The sequence below is a fragment of the Postia placenta genome (assembly GCF_002117355.1).
Source record: "Postia placenta MAD-698-R-SB12 unplaced genomic scaffold POSPLAscaffold_11, whole genome shotgun sequence".
In the NCBI taxonomy this organism is placed as follows: Eukaryota; Fungi; Basidiomycota; class Agaricomycetes; order Polyporales; family Adustoporiaceae; genus Rhodonia; species Rhodonia placenta.
This window is the reverse complement of record NW_020169842.1, coordinates 1,219,730-1,237,008: the sequence shown is the minus strand read 5'-3', so window position 1 is coordinate 1,237,008 and position 17,279 is coordinate 1,219,730. Positions and strand designations below refer to the sequence as shown.

The following is a 17,279-nucleotide window of genomic DNA, read 5'->3' as shown; positions in this document are numbered from 1 at the left end:
TTCCTGATACTACAATCGACATTATTCGTGTTCATACAAATACACCACAGCATTGCGACAATATAACAGCAGTCCAAGATTATGCGAAGCTATTCTCTACATCAGCACTGTCGTCTCCGGCCTCAAGATTTGCGAACTGGGCAGTCACGAGTTAGCGATGCCAGCAAGGGGCTCCGAGGTCGATAGACTCACCGATAGGAAGGCAGCTGGACGGTGCTCTTCAGCCCAGAAGAGAAGCGGAGTATCCAGTGTCATAGAGTAGTTGAGCGATGGTGACCAGAGCTGCGTCAGCCCAATACCATAGTTCCAAACGCGTCCCTCGGGAACTAGCGTCATTCCTAGGACACGATCGGAGAGCAACAGTTGTACACGCTCCGACATATTCGGATTGAAGCCCTGCACACGCATTGTAAGTATATCGGTTACCGCAACAAACGATTTCGTATCCTACCGCTGGATTAGGCGACGTATCAGTGTTTTTGCGACCCCATTCGAAGCCAGCGACCGAAAGCGAATGGGCTGACATCGATACGGATCCCGGCGTGAAGGCGACCGTCAAGCATACGGAAGATGAACCCCACTCAGGATGGTCTGTCATCAGCTTCGCTTGAGTCGTGACGTCTGTGGGCGAGAGATGAGATAACTCCAGAGCCTGCGTCTTGATCCATCCAAGAGGCTCCAAGTCCTTCAGTAAGAAGTCATCCTTGGGCAACTGCGACGGCAGCTCGACGCTGTTGTTGTTGCCACGCTGTGGCACCCAAGCCACCGCCTTGACCTCCTTGACCTGCTTGTTGTCCGCAGGCGAGACACCATACAAGAATGCCGCCACCTGAGTGCGCAAGTCGGCCGCAGTGACGAACGCGCGTAGGATGTTCTTGGGAAGGACATATGTATAGGAACCCGCGTCGTCCCTAACGTCATCGTTTGAAACGTAGATATGCTGCAAACGAAGAGGCAGGTGCGTTGCAGAGATAGCACGGACACGCCAGTCGGATTTACTGCTGAAGACCTGCTGCTCGTAATTGGTGGTCGTCACGGTCTGGATAGCATCACCGTGAATGTTGGTGGTTTGAGTCTGCACCGCCGTGACTTGGCTCTGGGCCTCTGAGCTCTTCTCGAGTTCTGCCATCTGCTGACGCTGAACAGATGGTGCGGCAATTTCCTGACCAAGGATGATGTCTCGGATCTCACTTGACGTGAGCGAGGCAATGTTGACGCTGTTACGCTTGCCGAAATCCTGGTTGAACTTCGTCAGTACTGCAAATAACAACAATGACCCCAACAACTTACAGCTAGAATGAGGTCCTTCAACGCAACTTCAACCTTGATCCATTCCTCGTCAGCGAGAGACGGCCAGACGAAGTGAGGCTCGGTGATCGTGTTCTTATCAGGTCGCAGAATGATCTTAGCCTTCTCATTATTGACATGAAGACCTCGGAGCAAAAGAATGAGACGGGAGAATGCTGTGTAACTCGAGATCGACTTCAGCCAATCATCTACGCAAAAGCAGTCAATATCTAGCGCCTCAATTGAACAAGCATCAGCCTTACCGTAGAGGTTGAAGAGGACCATCTGAGGTTGAGTCGCGCGCTATAGAGTATCGCGTTAGCGTGGGGCACAAGACCAGGGCTATAACGAACGTACAAGGATGAGATCACCGAACTTCTCCATCTTCATGCATGCCTGGAATGGCAACTGGAGTTCGCTGCCCTTGATGACGATGTTCGGGAAGTCAAGCAAATGGACCTCGAGAGGATCTGGTGAGAATGGTCAATGATCCTTCTATTGCTCACGCCTAAAGTGTAACGTACCCAACATGCCCTTGCGAGTGACAATGACCTGCTTGGGCTGTTCTTCCACTGGAAGCGACCGAACCAATGCGGCGACTTCTTCAGCTGTCTTCCACTTCGCCAACTGACCAAGACGCTTCTGGCCTGCCCACACGCTTGTGTGAATGATCTTCAAAAATAGCTGACCAGATCGCGGGTTGAAGATAAAGATAGCGCCGTCTGGGGGGATATGATCAGTCACAGTAATGCAGTCAACGCGAATATGACTGACTGATGGGCTTCGTCGTCAAGTTGCCCTCGAATGTCTTGTGGATGGTGACACGGTACACGTTCGTATCGTCGACAAACCCTAAGAGTGTGATTAGCCATCTATAACAGGTCTAGTAGCAGCTTTACTTACAAATGATTTGGTTCGAGAACAGCTCGGAATAGTTCTGTTATGGAGAACTTAGAATAAGCGAGCAGAACAGAATGCCATAATCATACCTGGCTGTTCAAGTACGGCTCTGTCGGCTCCGACGAGTATAATTGAAGACCCTTGCGTATACGCTCGCGCAAGACGTGACATGCAGGGTTGGCCTTCATGATCTTTGCCATCGCTTGCTGAATGAGCGGCTTCATGCCAGGGAACCAGTTACCGTATGCAGACCACAAATTGTACGCAAGGTCCATGCCAATCATGACACCAGTTGGCGACGGGTAGATACTCATCGAATCGGAGATCTGTTCATCATTGAGCAACACGAAGACAAAAACTTAACAGCATAACGCACATAGTCCAGGAACTTAGCGCGAGTGTACCGCTCAATATCGTGGGTATCGAAATCGCCCCATCTCAATTGTACGTCGATCCAATACTTGTTGCTGGTGGTCCCGTCGAGTACATCCTTGCTCTGTGGTACAATCAATGAGCGAATGCGTGGACCACATGTAAATTCACTGACGTCTGTAACGAGCGATGGCCTTGAAATGTTCCACTGCGCGGAACGTTAGTGAGCATCGATGTCACAACGCCGTGAAGAGCTTGCCTTGTACGCAGAAAACAGCAGGATATCGGCGCAGGACGAGTTCATCTTGTAACTCTTTCGAGGATGAATTGTCTCCTTCTGTACAGTCTCGATCTGCAGTGGTTCGAGCTCCTGGTCGAAGACTTGACACTGGACAAGAAGATTGTGGTCAGCACGGCAAATGCGCGCCAAGGACACTGAATACTAACCAAATCCATCACTACACTTTCGTGAACTGTAGGACCACGTCAGGGTTGTCTCAAACTGATACAATCAAATGGCTTACTCTTCTGCCACAAGTGCGCACGGAAGATTTGAATTAAACTAATCTTCAGGGTAGGGATCTTGCCGTGCCTGATGCCGTCGTCAGTGAGGAATCGAGTGATAGTGCCTAGTAGCTCACATGAAGATACCGGTCAAATCGAGCTGTACTTGGAAACCAACGTAAACGTTCGCGCGATTGATCGTCGGACTCCACCAGAGGGTAAATCGACGGTTTGGAATCTGGTTGAGACCGGACCGCTGGGCGTTCGTGAGCTTCTTGTAACGCATCGATTCTTCGAAACCAGACGCCTTCTCCCAGAAAAGACCTATACCATAAGTTTAGGACGTTGTACCGAATCAAGTATGAGGTAAGCTTACCCTCCCACGTCGGGAAATAAGTGCCCTTGAACAGTGTGTGCTCCAAGATACCTTCCACACCTCCCAAAGCCGCAATCACATCGACACGATAATTGTTGAGTTGCCAGAGTTTACCATCGTGCCTCTGCGAAGTCCACCAGAACGGATTGCTGAAGAACGTAGGAAGATGAGTGCTGCAACTGCGACAAACCGAAAGTAACTCACTGTTTGAGTAACTGGTACTGCTTCCAATCAGTGCGTACACGCCAACCACGGTCGTATGCCAGACTAAATCCGCATATCAGCAAGTGCCATTAAGCGAGCTATGAGCACTCACGTATGACGATCCTTCTGGAAGAGCGTGTTAATACGAGGAATACCACGATCCCAGCTATCCTCAAGGTCCTCCAAAGTGAGGCGGCGGTTTTGCGCGTTCGCCTCCTTACGCTTCATCGAGTACTCTGACCAGACACGCGCAGAGTCGAGGAACTCAGCCTCCCACGGCTGGAGATAGCGGTACAGGTTGGGGATGAGTTGGTCTTCCTCGTGTGACATGCCCGCACGGAAGTGCGTGACTGAAGACAAACAGGTTAATGACTGTCCAAACAGTCTATCTGGTGTAGTGACTTGCCTCCGACATCAGTCTGCTTTGACCAGCGAAGGTCACTCTGTGGAATGAGAACATGGCCCATGGACAACATGCCCAGACCGCCGAGTTCCTGATGCAAACGTCAGCTAGGCAATGACAATAACCATCAACGTATTCTTACGAACCTTCGGGGTGTAGAATACCACCGGAGGGAAACGGGAAGGCATCTTACTGTTCAGGCCGATCTTGACGCGAGTTTGAATCTTGTTCTCGGCTTTCACGAGTGCGTCAAGCAACTCATTTGTGTGAATAACCGCCTCTCTGTAGTACGTCATCAGCCCGATAAGAGCGGTGTTCCACTTGTTGACGATCTTCGAGAAGGTTGTCGACCCAGAACTCATGAGGACCTGCCGAATACGATTATTGAACTGCTGAACGCCTAAGATGAAACAGTTAGACCTAGGACAAGCGTCTCGTAGCAGTCTACATACCATCATCAGAGACTCTCAGGAAGGCCTGCGCCGTGCGCTCCTTCGTCTGTTCGTTGGTCAGGTTCCATACTGCATCCTTCAACGAGAATTGTTCGCCGCTCATTGTCCTGATCTTCGGCAGGATGCGGACCTCGAAGCCGCACATAGAGAATAACAATTGCGGGTTGTCTTTCGAGAAGACGCTCACGAAGGTGTCTTCCCACTCAATCGTCGTCAGAGATCGAGGTAAACTCTGCTTAACGTTCCAGAAGACCGCGCGTCCGAGGTTGACATCGTGCTTGATGAGCCGCATGCGGCAATCCCGTGGCCAGCATCGCTTGTTGTTATAGCCGATGACATTGTTGTTTGTCGGGTCAGGGTTCGCACTGAGGTAGCGCTGGATGAGGTCGCGCGACTCCTCCGCAGTGAAGCGGAAGAGAATGTGGAGTCGATCAACATAACGGGAGTACAAGCGAATGGGATGACGAGTCTCAGTCGCAGAGTCGCGGTACTGTAGGAAATTGTTCGGCATCTGGGGCGGGCCCGCCATCTCGCTTGCCCTTTGCAGTCCCAAAATTAGCAGGTCTAGAACCAGCCCGTAGTATTGGAAGACGAAAGCCGAGAACTGCAGACCGCGGATTAGACCGTACGCATTCGTGTGTGCCATGTCTACGACACAATGTAAGCTATCAGTGAAGCACATGAAGACGTGATGCTCACCCTTGTACGTCAGGACTGTGTTGTTCTTGGCAGTGATGTAGTCCGCGAGATTATGGTCCAAGATGAGTCGGAGGAGACGGTTGAGTAGCGTCAAGTCGATTTTCTCGTATACCTTCGAGAGGACAGTCTCCATCATGACGTTACATTCACCTTCGCTCGTCTCCCAGATGTCTGTCAAGTTGTTGATGCCTTGGCACCATTTGTAGACAAGAAGCGGTGGTGGTTCTGTATCGGCAGGCTTGATCCATGCGGGGAAGAGGCCACGTTTGTCGGCTTCAAAGAACAAGAACTGGTCGAGGTAAGCATCCGTGATCTTCTCAACGGGCTCGATGTCATAACAAGGAATAAGCTTGTCGTAGGTGTCGAAAAACTCAATTCCCGACTCCTTGAACGCACGCTGGGTGAGTAGGAGGCGCTTGATCCGGGAGAGGCACTCATGGGGATTGTCGTACGCCTGTTCGATAAGCGCGAGTTCCTCACGCTGGGACTGATTCAAGCGACCCTTCACGGAGTATGCCTCCTTCAGTTTCTCGAGCGCCAGGACGAGTAGCTTAGTGTCGTGCTTATAGTTTAAGGGAGGGAAGGGGATGGGCGAGAACTTCCGGCTCTCGAGCCAGTGAACCGTCGCAGTGTAGATGGCGACGGCCTCCTCGGCACTGATATAGGGACCATCCTTAAGGTAGCCATGCTGTCTCTCCTGCTCGGCTTTGAGGTACAGACGCGTGAGACGACCAAGGTTCTTCTTGACGACAGCCTTGTCGACCGTCGCGCCACGGCGGATACGCTCACGATTGTAGTGAGCGACCGAGCACCACCAATCCGCCTTACTCTTAATGTAGCGCAGAATGATGTTCTCGATCGCCGTTGGCATGCCAGGAACCTTCCACGGGACTGAGGATGACAGTGAGTAAACACCAATGATGGCAGAAGTGAAGGCACCTACTGTTTGCTTTCCAGCAACGCCACGCCTCGGACAAATGCTGCAGAATCGTCTTCGACTTGTTCTGCTTGATGGATTCAGGCATCATGTCAAGGATGTCGTGCATGACTGCAGCACGAAGTTCAAGATCGTAGTGTGACTCGACACGTTGCTTCGTCACCGTCTTCGCGATCCCCTTACTGTTACGACCCTCGAACTGACGGGCGAGCAGATTGCCGAGCCTGTGTCGGTGTGGTCAGTTGCACGCAATATCGGAATCACAGCCTACTCACCATCTTTCCAGTAGAGGTACAATGCCACGCATGAAGAATAGCCAGACGCGCCAACCTGGAGCCCAGAAACCACAGCCAGGGCCCTTACCGACAGGGCCGGTATTGAAGCGATAGTAGATTAAATGCTTCAGGTCCTTCGTCATGCGTACTTGTCTCATCAGCTATGACCAAAATGTCAGTAAAAATGATTGAAGACATGTGAAGCACGCTAACTCGCCTTATACTTGTACCGGTACATACCCGTCAAAGCACCGATGTGTGCAAAGATGTACTGAAGAGCGTCTGCCAGCTGGAACGCATCTACATTACCAAGACGAAACTGAACATGGGCGTCGACGACGAGCTTCGTGAGACGGAGGATTTCACGGCACAGATGGAATGCGTTTCCGAACCGCGACTTCTTTCGCTCCTTTGTTGTTAGCGTCTTCACCGGCTTCAGGTTCATGTTGTAATCGAGATGCAGATAGTTGAGGTTCTATAGAACGATGATCAGCGTTACGCGCGCGACTAGAGTCCATGACGAAGACGAGCCTTGCGATGAATGAGCAGATTCAACATGTTGTATCCCTGTCTGCAAACCTGTAGTCCCGCCTCGACCCAATCAAGGCGCGTCGTCTGGAAGAACTTCGTTGCCTTCAGCTGGCGGAAGAGGTTCTTCTTCGTCATCGCCTTCTCGGGTCGGGTCTTGAGTTCGTTAAGGACGTAGCACTTGAGGAGCTTCTGATACGACACGCGGACCTTGACCGGCTGGCCAGGAGGGCAGTGCTCCAGATACCAGTTTTTGACGAGGGGAATGTCTTGTGAGCGGCGCATACGTCCAGAGCGGCGGTTGTAGGGGTCAGGGGCCCACCACAGCGCAATGGCATCCGCCGTCAAATCGTTCTCTAGAGGCTTCTCTTCGAGGAATGGCTCAACCTCCTCCGGCAATTCGAACTCGTCGTCATCTGCATCGTTGGGCCCGAAGATGACATCCTCGTGCGATACGAGAGGTGCGTTCTTCGGCTGGAAGCCGCGAAGAGAGATAGGGTTGATGAGAGGATCGAAATAGAATGCAGGGAGGTCAGGGTCATCGGTGCGAATGTAAACGTTCTTGGGCGTGTGGTACGGAGAGATATGCACTGAACGTGGTAGCGAGTTGTAGAGATGAGGAAATGCCACCTTGTATTCCGTACGGATCTGTTGTCGAATGATGACTTTGTTGATGTCATTGAACTCGTTCCAGTCCTCATCGAACGTGTCCATATCCCTGTACAATGGCTCGAACTTCGGACCACCGGGGATAGCCATGTTGAGCGCCTTGGCGGTAAAGAACGACTTCTTGTCAAAAAGGTAGCTAGAGTTGCTGTCGGTGTTATCCGACAGGAGAGTCCTACCCAGACGGTATAGATTCGCCATGATAGGCAGGGTGAGGTTCCAGTAGCGATATGACGAACCGTTGACGTGTGGCGTGTCGATGAGCGGCTTAGGATCATAGAACCACTCGGCAATTGCACCGTCTTCCTCCTCGTCGAGCTCAAGCTGGATAGCTTCGAGTGGCTCAACGTCCAAGACATTGTCTCCGTAGTCGAGTGGGGGTTCCTCGTCGTCAAATGGTGGGAACCGCATACGCTTGAAATGCCTACGATCCCGCTTCTCCCTCCGCATAGCAAGCCACATACTACTCCACTGTGCGTGATATACAGGCTCAATTACCCGTGGGATCTCGTTAACAAACGTGATAGCACCGGTGATGTGGTAGAGCACAGGGACTTCGCGCACTTGCTCCCAGGGGTAGGGAATGTTTTCTAGCAACTTCATAACGGCGTGAGGGACGTACTTCAGCGCACCCAGGTGAACGCGCTTGTCATTTCTGAATTTGCGGTTACTCATGTCACCGTGGTCCTTAATAATCTTGCGGACGTGTTCGGGAGGGAGGTCCTGGAGAGCAGGTGAGGAGCAACACTACTGGTACTCGAGCAGTTACGTACTTGCTTGCCCATGTCAACGAAGCCCCCTTTTCGCTTTTCGCCATATCGCTTCTTCTGCATCTGAATCCACTTCTGCGATTTTTGCGCCAGGAATTCTTGGGGCATTCGCGAGGATTGCGGATCGCTCATACCTGGCGGCAATGGCATCCCAGGAGGTGGTGGGAGCATTCCGGGCATACCGGGAGGTGGTGGAGGCATGCCGGGAGGAAGAAACGACATACCAGGGGGAAAGCTCATCGTGGTCACTGGTAAGGGAGCGCTTGCTGTGCGCTTACCAAACAGCAAGAGTTCGCGTTAGGCGTCTATCGGACTTATGATACTCCTTCGCCGGAGTCTCAATATTGTGGCACTGGAGATCTGAGATATGATATTGACCGGACCAGTTTGAGTCGGCATTCATCCCGAGATTGCTAGTCTAATATTATTTGGCTCCCAACATAGTCTTTCCCTAGAACGGTGAAGTTATCCATATGTGCGCACAGACCTCAAAGTAATAGAGTATTGTACATCAGTTACACAAGGATGACTTGTTTGGGAATTGCAACTTGAACAACGTCATCTGTGTTGTATTCTAATTGCGAGACGTTACATTGGATTATTACGCTTATTGCTGATTCCTCGTTACCCCCATAGCCTGTGAGACGGTTCAGGCTGTGCGAGTCGTCCATGCTAGCAAAGTGCACTGTCGCAGATATTTTCGCGGGCTGCTTGTTCCAGGCTCGATTAGTGATCACACGCATTGTAATCATCTGGGGCGAGCCTATCGCCTGAGAAGTGACGTGATTCAGCAAAAAAAAACTGAAAGTAGATAGAAGTGCAAGACGTGTACCGTGAACATCGCAAGGAACCCGAGGAAAATCGGAGACAAGTCCTCCTTGCAACCATATGTCACTAGGAAGATGACCCCACGCACAGTGTATGGAAGTGCAGACTCTACAATAATACTGATCGCATAGATATAGGCACGCTGAGAGTCATCTCCAAGCTGTCCCCTGAGCCGCCAGGCATAATAAAGCAGGCAACCGCAGATCAATCCCGTCATCGTGGCATTCAGGGTAATTGTTGTGACATTGTTGCATCAAGCGACCCATGAAGCCAAAGCAGTGAGATAATCGCCGCTTTCGACACCATCAAGTAGAGTGTAGCTGTGCTAAGCGCTGTCCGTGCCGTTAGCATCTCCTACGATCATCGTACGACGTGGACAAATCGAGGCGCACCGAGAGATGAACCAGATAAATCCAGGGCAGATTACTATGTACGGCGCCGGGCGTACCCCATACTAAATAGCACGAATAGATCTAAATAATTGGCATTATTGAGTATCATGCATTGGAGCGTCACAGGGCTCACCAATAGCCCATCGTCCAACAGATTCAGGGAGAAACTGGCTGTTGTCCCTATGGTCTCGTACCATACTTATACACGGTCCCTGAGGAATAGCAGCACGCTGCTGAAGAAATAAAGCACATGTCGGACCCGCTCCGCTGGCGTTTCTCCTGCAGGAGCCTCACGCGCATTGTGATATGGTACGACATCAGCTCGATACCTGTTCATGCGATCATCAGAATTCGGCCTGGTGTTAGGGGAAGTATTAAAAGCCTCACCTTTAAGAGACATTAGAAAGCTGTATGTGTAGAAAGGGCGAGGCGGTCTCGTAATTTGCCTGCATATGCCCACAAATGTTCAATAGCCTTACATCCTGAAGGCACGCTTGGCGGGATAGGACCCACTGACAATAGTGTATCAGAGTTGAGAATTATCAATGCAGCCTGCATTGATCATACCCTGAGGGTGTGGCGCGTACAAAAATCTTACATTTTTCCACGAAAGATTGGGGTATGAAATTCCAGAGTCATACCCGAACAATTGATCCCAGGACATGGTCACGTACAGTATGCAGTGACTTACTAGAAAGTGAGTTGACCGGAGACGTGCTGTACTCCCAGACGACCGCCAATCGAGTCGGATATGAATATTTGATAGCTTAATTCCCATTGAATCTCGATCTAAACACCTAACGAAATCCTACCGAAACAGCTACGGTCCACGCCGGATTGTCTCAAGGGTCCCACCAGGAACCCTCAGGTCATGTAGTTTACTTGTAGAGGTGTTCAATCTGCATAATTGTCGCCAAGAACTTTGTAGTTCGCTCAGGCTCGTCCCAGTGCACCTGTAAAGAGTCTTCAGCTCAGAAACGTTTCGCGCTAGCGCATGCAGACTCACAAAATGATTCGCCTGTTCCAGCTTATGCACCTCGACACTGCGTCCCCTACCCTTCCCACGGTACTCACGCACCATCTGCTTCAGCTTATTACCGCCATACACATCGTCTCCCGGCGACATGTCGCACCACACGGAGTGCACCTTCACCCGTGGCCAGATGAGCTGCTCCCCGCCGGTACTATCATCCACAAGGCACTCGAAAAAGGCTTGCAGAACATTCTCTCGGAAGACCGAAACGTCCATGCGGAGGATCAGTCGCTGTGAGCGCCACACCGCCTCAGCGTAGGTCACTTCCGCACGTTCCTCTGGCGTCATGCGCAGAGTTGTAGGCATGAAACGCGGATCGGCCCCTTCCGCCTCGTGCATGGGTTTGCGCGCGTGAAGCATCTCGACAAAGCCCGGAGACTCCGCATCCTCGTCGGGCCGGGTGACAACTTGTGTGAAATACGTAGCAATTGATATCGGAAACTCAGTCGTGTTCTTATTCGCAGCTTTTGGGTCGCGAAGGGGGCTGTATAAGCCCGGGAGAGGTGGGAAACCGAGGCCGGTTGGCGCGCAGTCTGTACAAGGCGTGCTATGAACGTCATGACATTCCGAATGTGAAAGAGCGGGCGTACCGAAAACAATGAAGCTGCGGAAGTAAGAGTTAAGAAAAGTCTTAGTCTCATCCTGGAGCTCGTGGGCGTGCGCAAGCAGGGAGATTGTCTGCCGGTTACCCGCGGACCACCCCAGAATCGCAATCCCGCCTGCGCGCATACCATCTGTGCCCGGGATCTCAGACAGCGGGGGAATGCTCTCGGTCTCGATGAACCAGCGCATGAACGCGGCGAACTCGAACCCGCGTGCCTTGATCGCTGCTGCCTGTACTTCGCGGTCGAGAGATGCAAGCGCCTCGAGCTCCTCCTGGGAATAGAGGGTAGAGCCTGGATAGTCCCGCTTGTTTAGGAGCACAAGGCGCAGGTTATTTACGGCTGCATAAGGTATCATCTTGCGGAATATTGCTGGAGACGCGATCGTAAGTCGCGTCGCTTTGTGTAAGAATCAAGAGTACCGTACCGCTGTGAATCATCGCGCCATGAACTAGCACAAGGGTAACATAGTCCAGAGAGCCCTCCGGTGCACCGCTGTCTTCAAAGTAGAGGACCGTTCCCTTGTCATCGACGGGACCTACTGGCATTGCGGTGATGTTTGTATGACCGTACAGGCGGAGGCTATGTTAGGAGATTGTCGAAGGACGCTTGCGTATACGCCCTAGTGATTCCACAATATATATAACTCAGTTTGCTTACGGGGTCAGCTCAAGGTCATATGCACATCTGTCCTTACCACGGCCATCAAAGTTCGCTCTTAGAAGTTTGTCTATAACAGGTGAGATAGACAGATCTCAGGGACAATATTGTGGTTTTACATTTAGTTCTTCTCCTTCATTCCCGCCACGCTGTGAATCGGATGGCAGGATAGGGCAGGATACGAGGTTCGCGGAGCGCTGAACAGCTGAACAGTCAGGCAGCTTACGTCGGCAATGCTAGCGATTGCTGTTGCCTCCCGAGATTCTCGGAGATGCCCTGCTGCGAAAACATGAGCATCGCCACTAAGTACTGAGCGCAAGCTAAAGAGTATTTACTTTATCACGGGCCTTGCCGCAAGCTTAATAGCCTCACAGGCATTGATTTCAGCAGCTAACATAAGAGTTACGGAGACTGTCAAAGGCTCCTTAGCGCCGATAGTATCGCCCCGTTTACCATATGCGAGGATCTGGGACAGCTCTGGGGGGGTTCGCCCAGGCCCTGGTCCGTCACGACCACAACATCTGTGACGGGATTTGTGACACGTTAATAAGTCCCTGAGCAGCCCTCTTGATGGCAGAAGTGCGAACAGCCAGTGGAACGAGGGCGAAGTGGACCAGAGTCCAAGCTATATGACTACGCAGATCCTCGGTGGCCTGGAGTCGAGATATTGCCCACAATAAACAATGCTACATCGAAAGTCACCAGCGATCTTGGCAACAAGTCTCGAGCCTCCGAATCGCAGGTGTCATGCAAGATGACGACGACGCCACTGTGTCGCTGTTACATTCACCAACCATGTTGCATGACGTCAAGCAAGGCCGGAAGACATTAGCGCTCTGGCGCCGCATTTGGAGTGACCGGGAAGCCCGAGTGGTGATAAATGATTGGATGAGTTCGATTAATTGTCGGTGGACCGCTAGCCGATACCTGTCATCTTTGGAGATTCTGCTATCGCTCTACTTGTATATATTATGTAGTACATTTGTCGCAAAGGCTTGCCATAGACCATTTCTCGCTTGACCCTCCTAGCTCGAAAAGAGCAATCGGCTTTCCTTATGCGCCACTGAAGAGAAGATCAACCCTCGACGTATGTCCCTGCTTTTCAACGTCATTTCTAGCACCTGCTTATATTATGGCAGGTCATTGAGCGTGCCTGTAAATGTGCTCCTCTCGACACACTCCCCCGCGCTCTCATACTCCATACATACGCCTCCCTCCGGTAGCCAGTCTTGCGAAATGGCTGGGTAGCCGATTACAATATTTTCCTCGAGCTAGCTGGGAAGTACAATTGATACAAATGATACAAAAAACTGTCACTTACAAATCAAAGGCTTATGAGCCGTCCAACTCGCTGAACTACGACGATCCTCGGTGGCCTGGTGTTAACATATCGCTGCCCATGTACAAAGTCATAACGGAAGTAGCCAACAATCTTGGCATCGAATTATCGAGTCTTCAGATCGGAGGCGCAATACGAGAAGACGAGGGCTCCACTGTGTCGCTGTGCACTAACTACGATGTTAGACAGATGCTGCCTGTGCAAGAGGACACTGAGCGCTATGACATCCGACACTGGGCGTGACTCAGAAGCCCAAATGGCACTTGGACGCGACGACATGAACTGCTGTGGACTGCATGATCGGCGACTCGAAGAAACTTGCAAAAATATGGCAGTACGCCCGTCATCAATGCATCAAGCTTCAAGCCTCCCCGCGTCATATACACAGATTTCCCGAGCCTGCAAAAGGAACGGCGCATCCGAGGTTCCGGTCTTTAACCTAGCTTATCGGCACCGTACTTGAGTGAAAGCTGGGAGGTGACTGACGAGTATGATGGGACACTGAACGCTGACCCTGGCTACTAGTAGCAGCCACACGGTGACGCTGAGTATATAATAGTACCCGTTATCCCCTGCGCCCTGCGATCACGATCACGAGAAAAAAACCGACGTTTTCGCTGGCCCATCATCATGAGTATCGGCGTACTGTGTTTTGCTGATCAGTGAGTGGCATCACGGCAGAGGTGATTTGCGTTGACCCAACCGCATTGATTGTCTCCGCAGTGCAGACGCTAAATTGGAGGCTTGCAGATCAGACATGAATTCCCAGTGACCGGAGGATACGAATGAACTTGTGTATACTTTACCTTGACATGCTACGCACTTGCTTACTAGCGGAGCAACACTATGTCAGAGGTACTACAGCATTATTCAGAGACGCGTGCCTATGACTCAGCCACACAAACAAACTTTCACGATGAGCAGATTTAAACTTCTTGAGATATGTAATGTCGTCCGATGGGTAAAGTCAGCCACACAACATACATGGCCTTCAGACAGCCGATGTGGCGGTTAGGCTGGACATACATCAGATAGTATGGGAGCGGGCAAATCATTGTACGAGATATGGCTACCGTCGTAGCTTATATATACGTGATGACCACCCTGATAAAACAATCATTGGTTTTACGTGACAACGACAAAAGCTGGCAACGGGAACACGTACGTTAACATCCGTCGAGAATGCAGCCTCGGTAAGCGAGCCAATGCGCCTTCACGCAGCTCATCTGCAAGACGTCTACTTGCAGCATTCTTGTCCATGACGTCCATCTCTACCTTGAGACCCTTCGAGCGTGATGGGGCCAGAGAGCGAGACAGTTTTTCATCGATCAGGGACCACTGCTCCGCGTCGAATATGGCGAAGACGTTGGCCGCAGTCCTGTTGCCCGGCTTGATCAAAAGGACGACATCCAACACCTTGTTAGATGGGATCTTGGAAAATAGGTTGACGACCCAATTGTTATGAGTGGCAGACATCGAGAGATAGGGAACGAGGGTTATGGAGAGGATGCGAAGCGCTGGTATGAACAATCTGGCACGCTCTTCTGTCTCGTCTTGTCAGCGCACGTCGGGCTTGAACGAGGGGCCTATCCGGCTTACCAACAACCCGGTTTGCAGTCTCTGTGACGTGATGAGACGCAAACAGATGAAGTCGTATTTCCTTGAGGGATGGTGCGGCAAGCTCGAGAATTCGAAATATTCCGGCTTCCTCCATGAGTTCGATGGAGAACTGACCGTTCGCATCTGTATCGAAACGCGTTATGCTACTGACCATGCCGGTCTCCGTCAACAAGTCGATGATGGTTCGTACGTCTGTGGTTCCAGGCCCCATGCTTAAGTACGATAGCTTGATACGAGATGCTGACTGCAGAACAACGGTGTTCGGACCAGGCGCAAGATCGAGGAACATGACGGCGCCACACGAAAACCATGCCAAGTTGGGCAGGGAGGACAGGAGGCGCATAAGTGGCAGAGGGGACGTGAAGTGCGCGCCGGTGAGCGTAAGCTTGGTCACCGAGGTGAACTCAGATAGGCAACGGAAGCAGCCGACGAAGCTCGGGTCGTGCTCGTCCACAAAATAGATATCGTCGAACGTCAGGGCCTCGAGGCTTGGCAGCTTGCGCGCGAGCATAAGGGGGAACTGGACAAGAGGTGATGTACTCGGCGAGTGCGACTTGCGTGGATCTTCTCTCATCAAGTCCTGGCGCCGCCCCGAGATGCAGAGTCCGTATATGCGCTGTGCGAGCGCTGGTCGGGTCTTGAGCATACGCGTGAATCCGACCAGCTGCCAACGCTCATCGATGGTGATGTCCTCGAGGAGGCGTGTCCGACTCCGCGGGTACCATGCACGGCAGGTAAGCGCGCAGGCCAATAGGTTGTGATACCTATTGACATGCGTGAGTTCTTCTGCGATGATGTCGATGATGTATTCGAAGACCTCTAGGGGTAGAGGCGGCTGTGATTCTGGGTGGTACGGGATCTGGCTCGTTGAAAGAAGAATCCATGGCTTTGGCTGGGACATTGGAACTAAATCGGGAGCGGACACTGCGTTCGGTGACTCCATAAGGACAGACGACTCTGCTTCAACCATAATGACATCTTTGATCCCGTCTGGATTTGTCGGTCGGTCTACATTTAGTGGTTCCCACGTTATGGCTAAGAGAGGGCGAGAGGGGACGTCAACGCCTTCAACCTCGAGCGAGGAGAGGTCCATCTAATCTGACGGTAGTCGCTATATGTGGAACCTGGGAACGTATGTATACGCGGAAATCATTCAATGCAAATGTTTCATGCTACTCACCTGATTTAACCGATGGGTCCGCGAGACAAACTACTCGACGCTCGGGGCAAGGAAATATGGCAGCAATGAAGAGCGGACGAGGTTATATGATGCACAAGAACCTTGGTGGAAGTGTGCCTTGATGCCCTGCGAAAGTCGCAACAGCAGCGTTAATAGGTCGGTCCAACATGCGGAGCGCCCCGCCACTGGGAAACTCAATGCAGTCGCCCAGAAGCAGTGCAATTTGGTCATAGAAGGTCAAGAACAGTACGACATGTTGCTGTCCTTATGTACTGGCTACCTTCTCGTGACAATCAGACGTGGCACCGACGACTCACCTGTGCCTCAGAGAGCAGGACTTAGAAAGTAGTTTCACGTTGCAACCGTAACTGACGCATGCGGACAATTAGGTGACGTGCCCCCAGTCAAAGTTGCTGGCTGCCAGGGATATCACTGTGCTCTTCGTCGTGCAGCATAATTGGAGTAAATAATTATTATTCTTCATGGTGATAGCGCCTGCAGCTTAGCAAACAATCTGTCCCGACGCGCATCTGCATAGCGAGAACTCAACACCGTCAGGATGTCCTCGATGCTCTCGTACGAGAGCTCTAGTATGGACTCTGTCGGCATCTCTCGCGGTTCCTGCCCAGGCCCTATCCCAGCCTTCGCGCATATGGCATCATCAGGAGAAGTAGCAACATGACATAGTATACACGTACCGTATACCCGCGAGGTGAAAGCGAGATGATGACAGTGTTTCCTTCGAGAAGGGCGACACGCGCAAATGCTTCGTGCACAGTGGACGATACGATAGTGAAATTGACAATCCCAAAACACTGCTCTTCAAGTGCATTAGTGAGCTCCGCAGTAGGAAAATCGGGAGTCGAAGGTCTCGAAAGGTCGTCGACAGATGGCACAGGCGTCCGGGAAGATTGTTCAGAGTCGTCGGACGGATTTCCACATCGATGACCGTCAGCCATCCACGAGCTTAATGCTGTCGAACACATGGTAGATCCGAAGTCATGAGCGAGCAGGACAATGCAGAGATGCCTGAGTCTGAGCTTCTCATGTCGCCTCTACCGGTGGCAATTGCAAACTTGCCTGCGCTTGAGTATTACTATGTTGCTGGCAATAACCAGCATACAATCAAGAGTTATTTGGTAATGTAGTTCTGAATGACCAGGGGTCAGCGGTGAGAATGATGAGCAGGTTGAAACAGCAGCCTGCAGCAGCACGCATGTGTGACGCGTCGTGCAGTCGTGACGCCATCTGA

General features: G+C 51.6%; 5 protein-coding genes across 5 annotated transcripts; all 5 read right to left on the bottom strand.

The window, feature by feature from the left end:
- Positions 1–79: 79 nt before the first annotated feature.
- POSPLADRAFT_1048463 (hypothetical protein) lies at positions 80–8,544 on the bottom strand (the record flags this gene model as incomplete). Its single annotated transcript, XM_024479522.1, has 28 exons — positions 80–136; positions 193–396; positions 452–1,237; positions 1,291–1,496; positions 1,551–1,590; positions 1,645–1,757; positions 1,812–2,009; positions 2,062–2,139; positions 2,191–2,224; positions 2,277–2,513; positions 2,564–2,683; positions 2,735–2,767; positions 2,819–2,947; positions 3,007–3,032; positions 3,084–3,151; positions 3,201–3,387; positions 3,440–3,588; positions 3,644–3,706; positions 3,756–3,993; positions 4,050–4,137; positions 4,193–4,446; positions 4,499–5,146; positions 5,198–6,088; positions 6,141–6,358; positions 6,410–6,570; positions 6,627–6,884; positions 6,941–8,326; positions 8,377–8,544. 28 exons carry the CDS (start codon positions 8,542–8,544, stop codon positions 80–82), a joined length of 7,038 nt encoding a protein of 2,345 aa, XP_024336821.1.
- Positions 8,545–9,259: 715 nt separating this feature from the next.
- Positions 9,260–9,454, bottom strand: POSPLADRAFT_1113956 (hypothetical protein; the record flags this gene model as incomplete). The annotated part of the gene is made up of 1 exon (XM_024483422.1): positions 9,260–9,454. A coding segment is annotated over one exon (195 nt), but the record flags the coding sequence as incomplete, so codon positions are not given.
- A 1,017-nt stretch (positions 9,455–10,471) lies between these two features.
- Positions 10,472–11,776, bottom strand: POSPLADRAFT_1048462 (hypothetical protein; the record flags this gene model as incomplete). Its single annotated transcript, XM_024479521.1, has 4 exons — positions 10,472–10,546; positions 10,600–11,159; positions 11,217–11,600; positions 11,656–11,776. The coding sequence occupies 4 exons, from the start codon at positions 11,774–11,776 to the stop codon at positions 10,472–10,474; spliced, it is 1,140 nt and encodes a 379-aa protein (XP_024336819.1).
- Positions 11,777–14,352: 2,576 nt separating this feature from the next.
- Positions 14,353–15,940, bottom strand: POSPLADRAFT_1059314 (hypothetical protein; the record flags this gene model as incomplete). Its single annotated transcript, XM_024481143.1, has 2 exons — positions 14,353–14,771; positions 14,827–15,940. 2 exons carry the CDS (start codon positions 15,938–15,940, stop codon positions 14,353–14,355), a joined length of 1,533 nt encoding a protein of 510 aa, XP_024336818.1.
- Positions 15,941–16,481: 541 nt separating this feature from the next.
- On the bottom strand, positions 16,482–17,184 carry POSPLADRAFT_1040866 (hypothetical protein). Its single transcript, XM_024477814.1, has 3 exons — positions 17,108–17,184; positions 16,726–17,000; positions 16,482–16,669 (listed from the first exon to the last, which is right to left on the bottom strand). Exons 2-3 carry the CDS (start codon positions 16,984–16,986, stop codon positions 16,508–16,510), a joined length of 423 nt encoding a protein of 140 aa, XP_024336817.1. The 5' UTR covers positions 16,987–17,000; positions 17,108–17,184; the 3' UTR covers positions 16,482–16,507.
- Between the last annotated feature and the right edge of the window lie 95 nt (positions 17,185–17,279).

Excerpts from the sequence above, each read along its gene's own strand:
- POSPLADRAFT_1040866 (XM_024477814.1), bottom strand. The coding sequence starts at position 16,986 with ATGGCTGACGGTCATCGATGTGGAAATCCGTCCGACGACTCTGAACAA. Across the intron at positions 16,670-16,725 it reads TTTCACCTCGCGGGTATACG|GCTGGGATAGGGCCTGGGCA; the intron begins GTACGTGTATAC and ends ATATGCGCGAAG.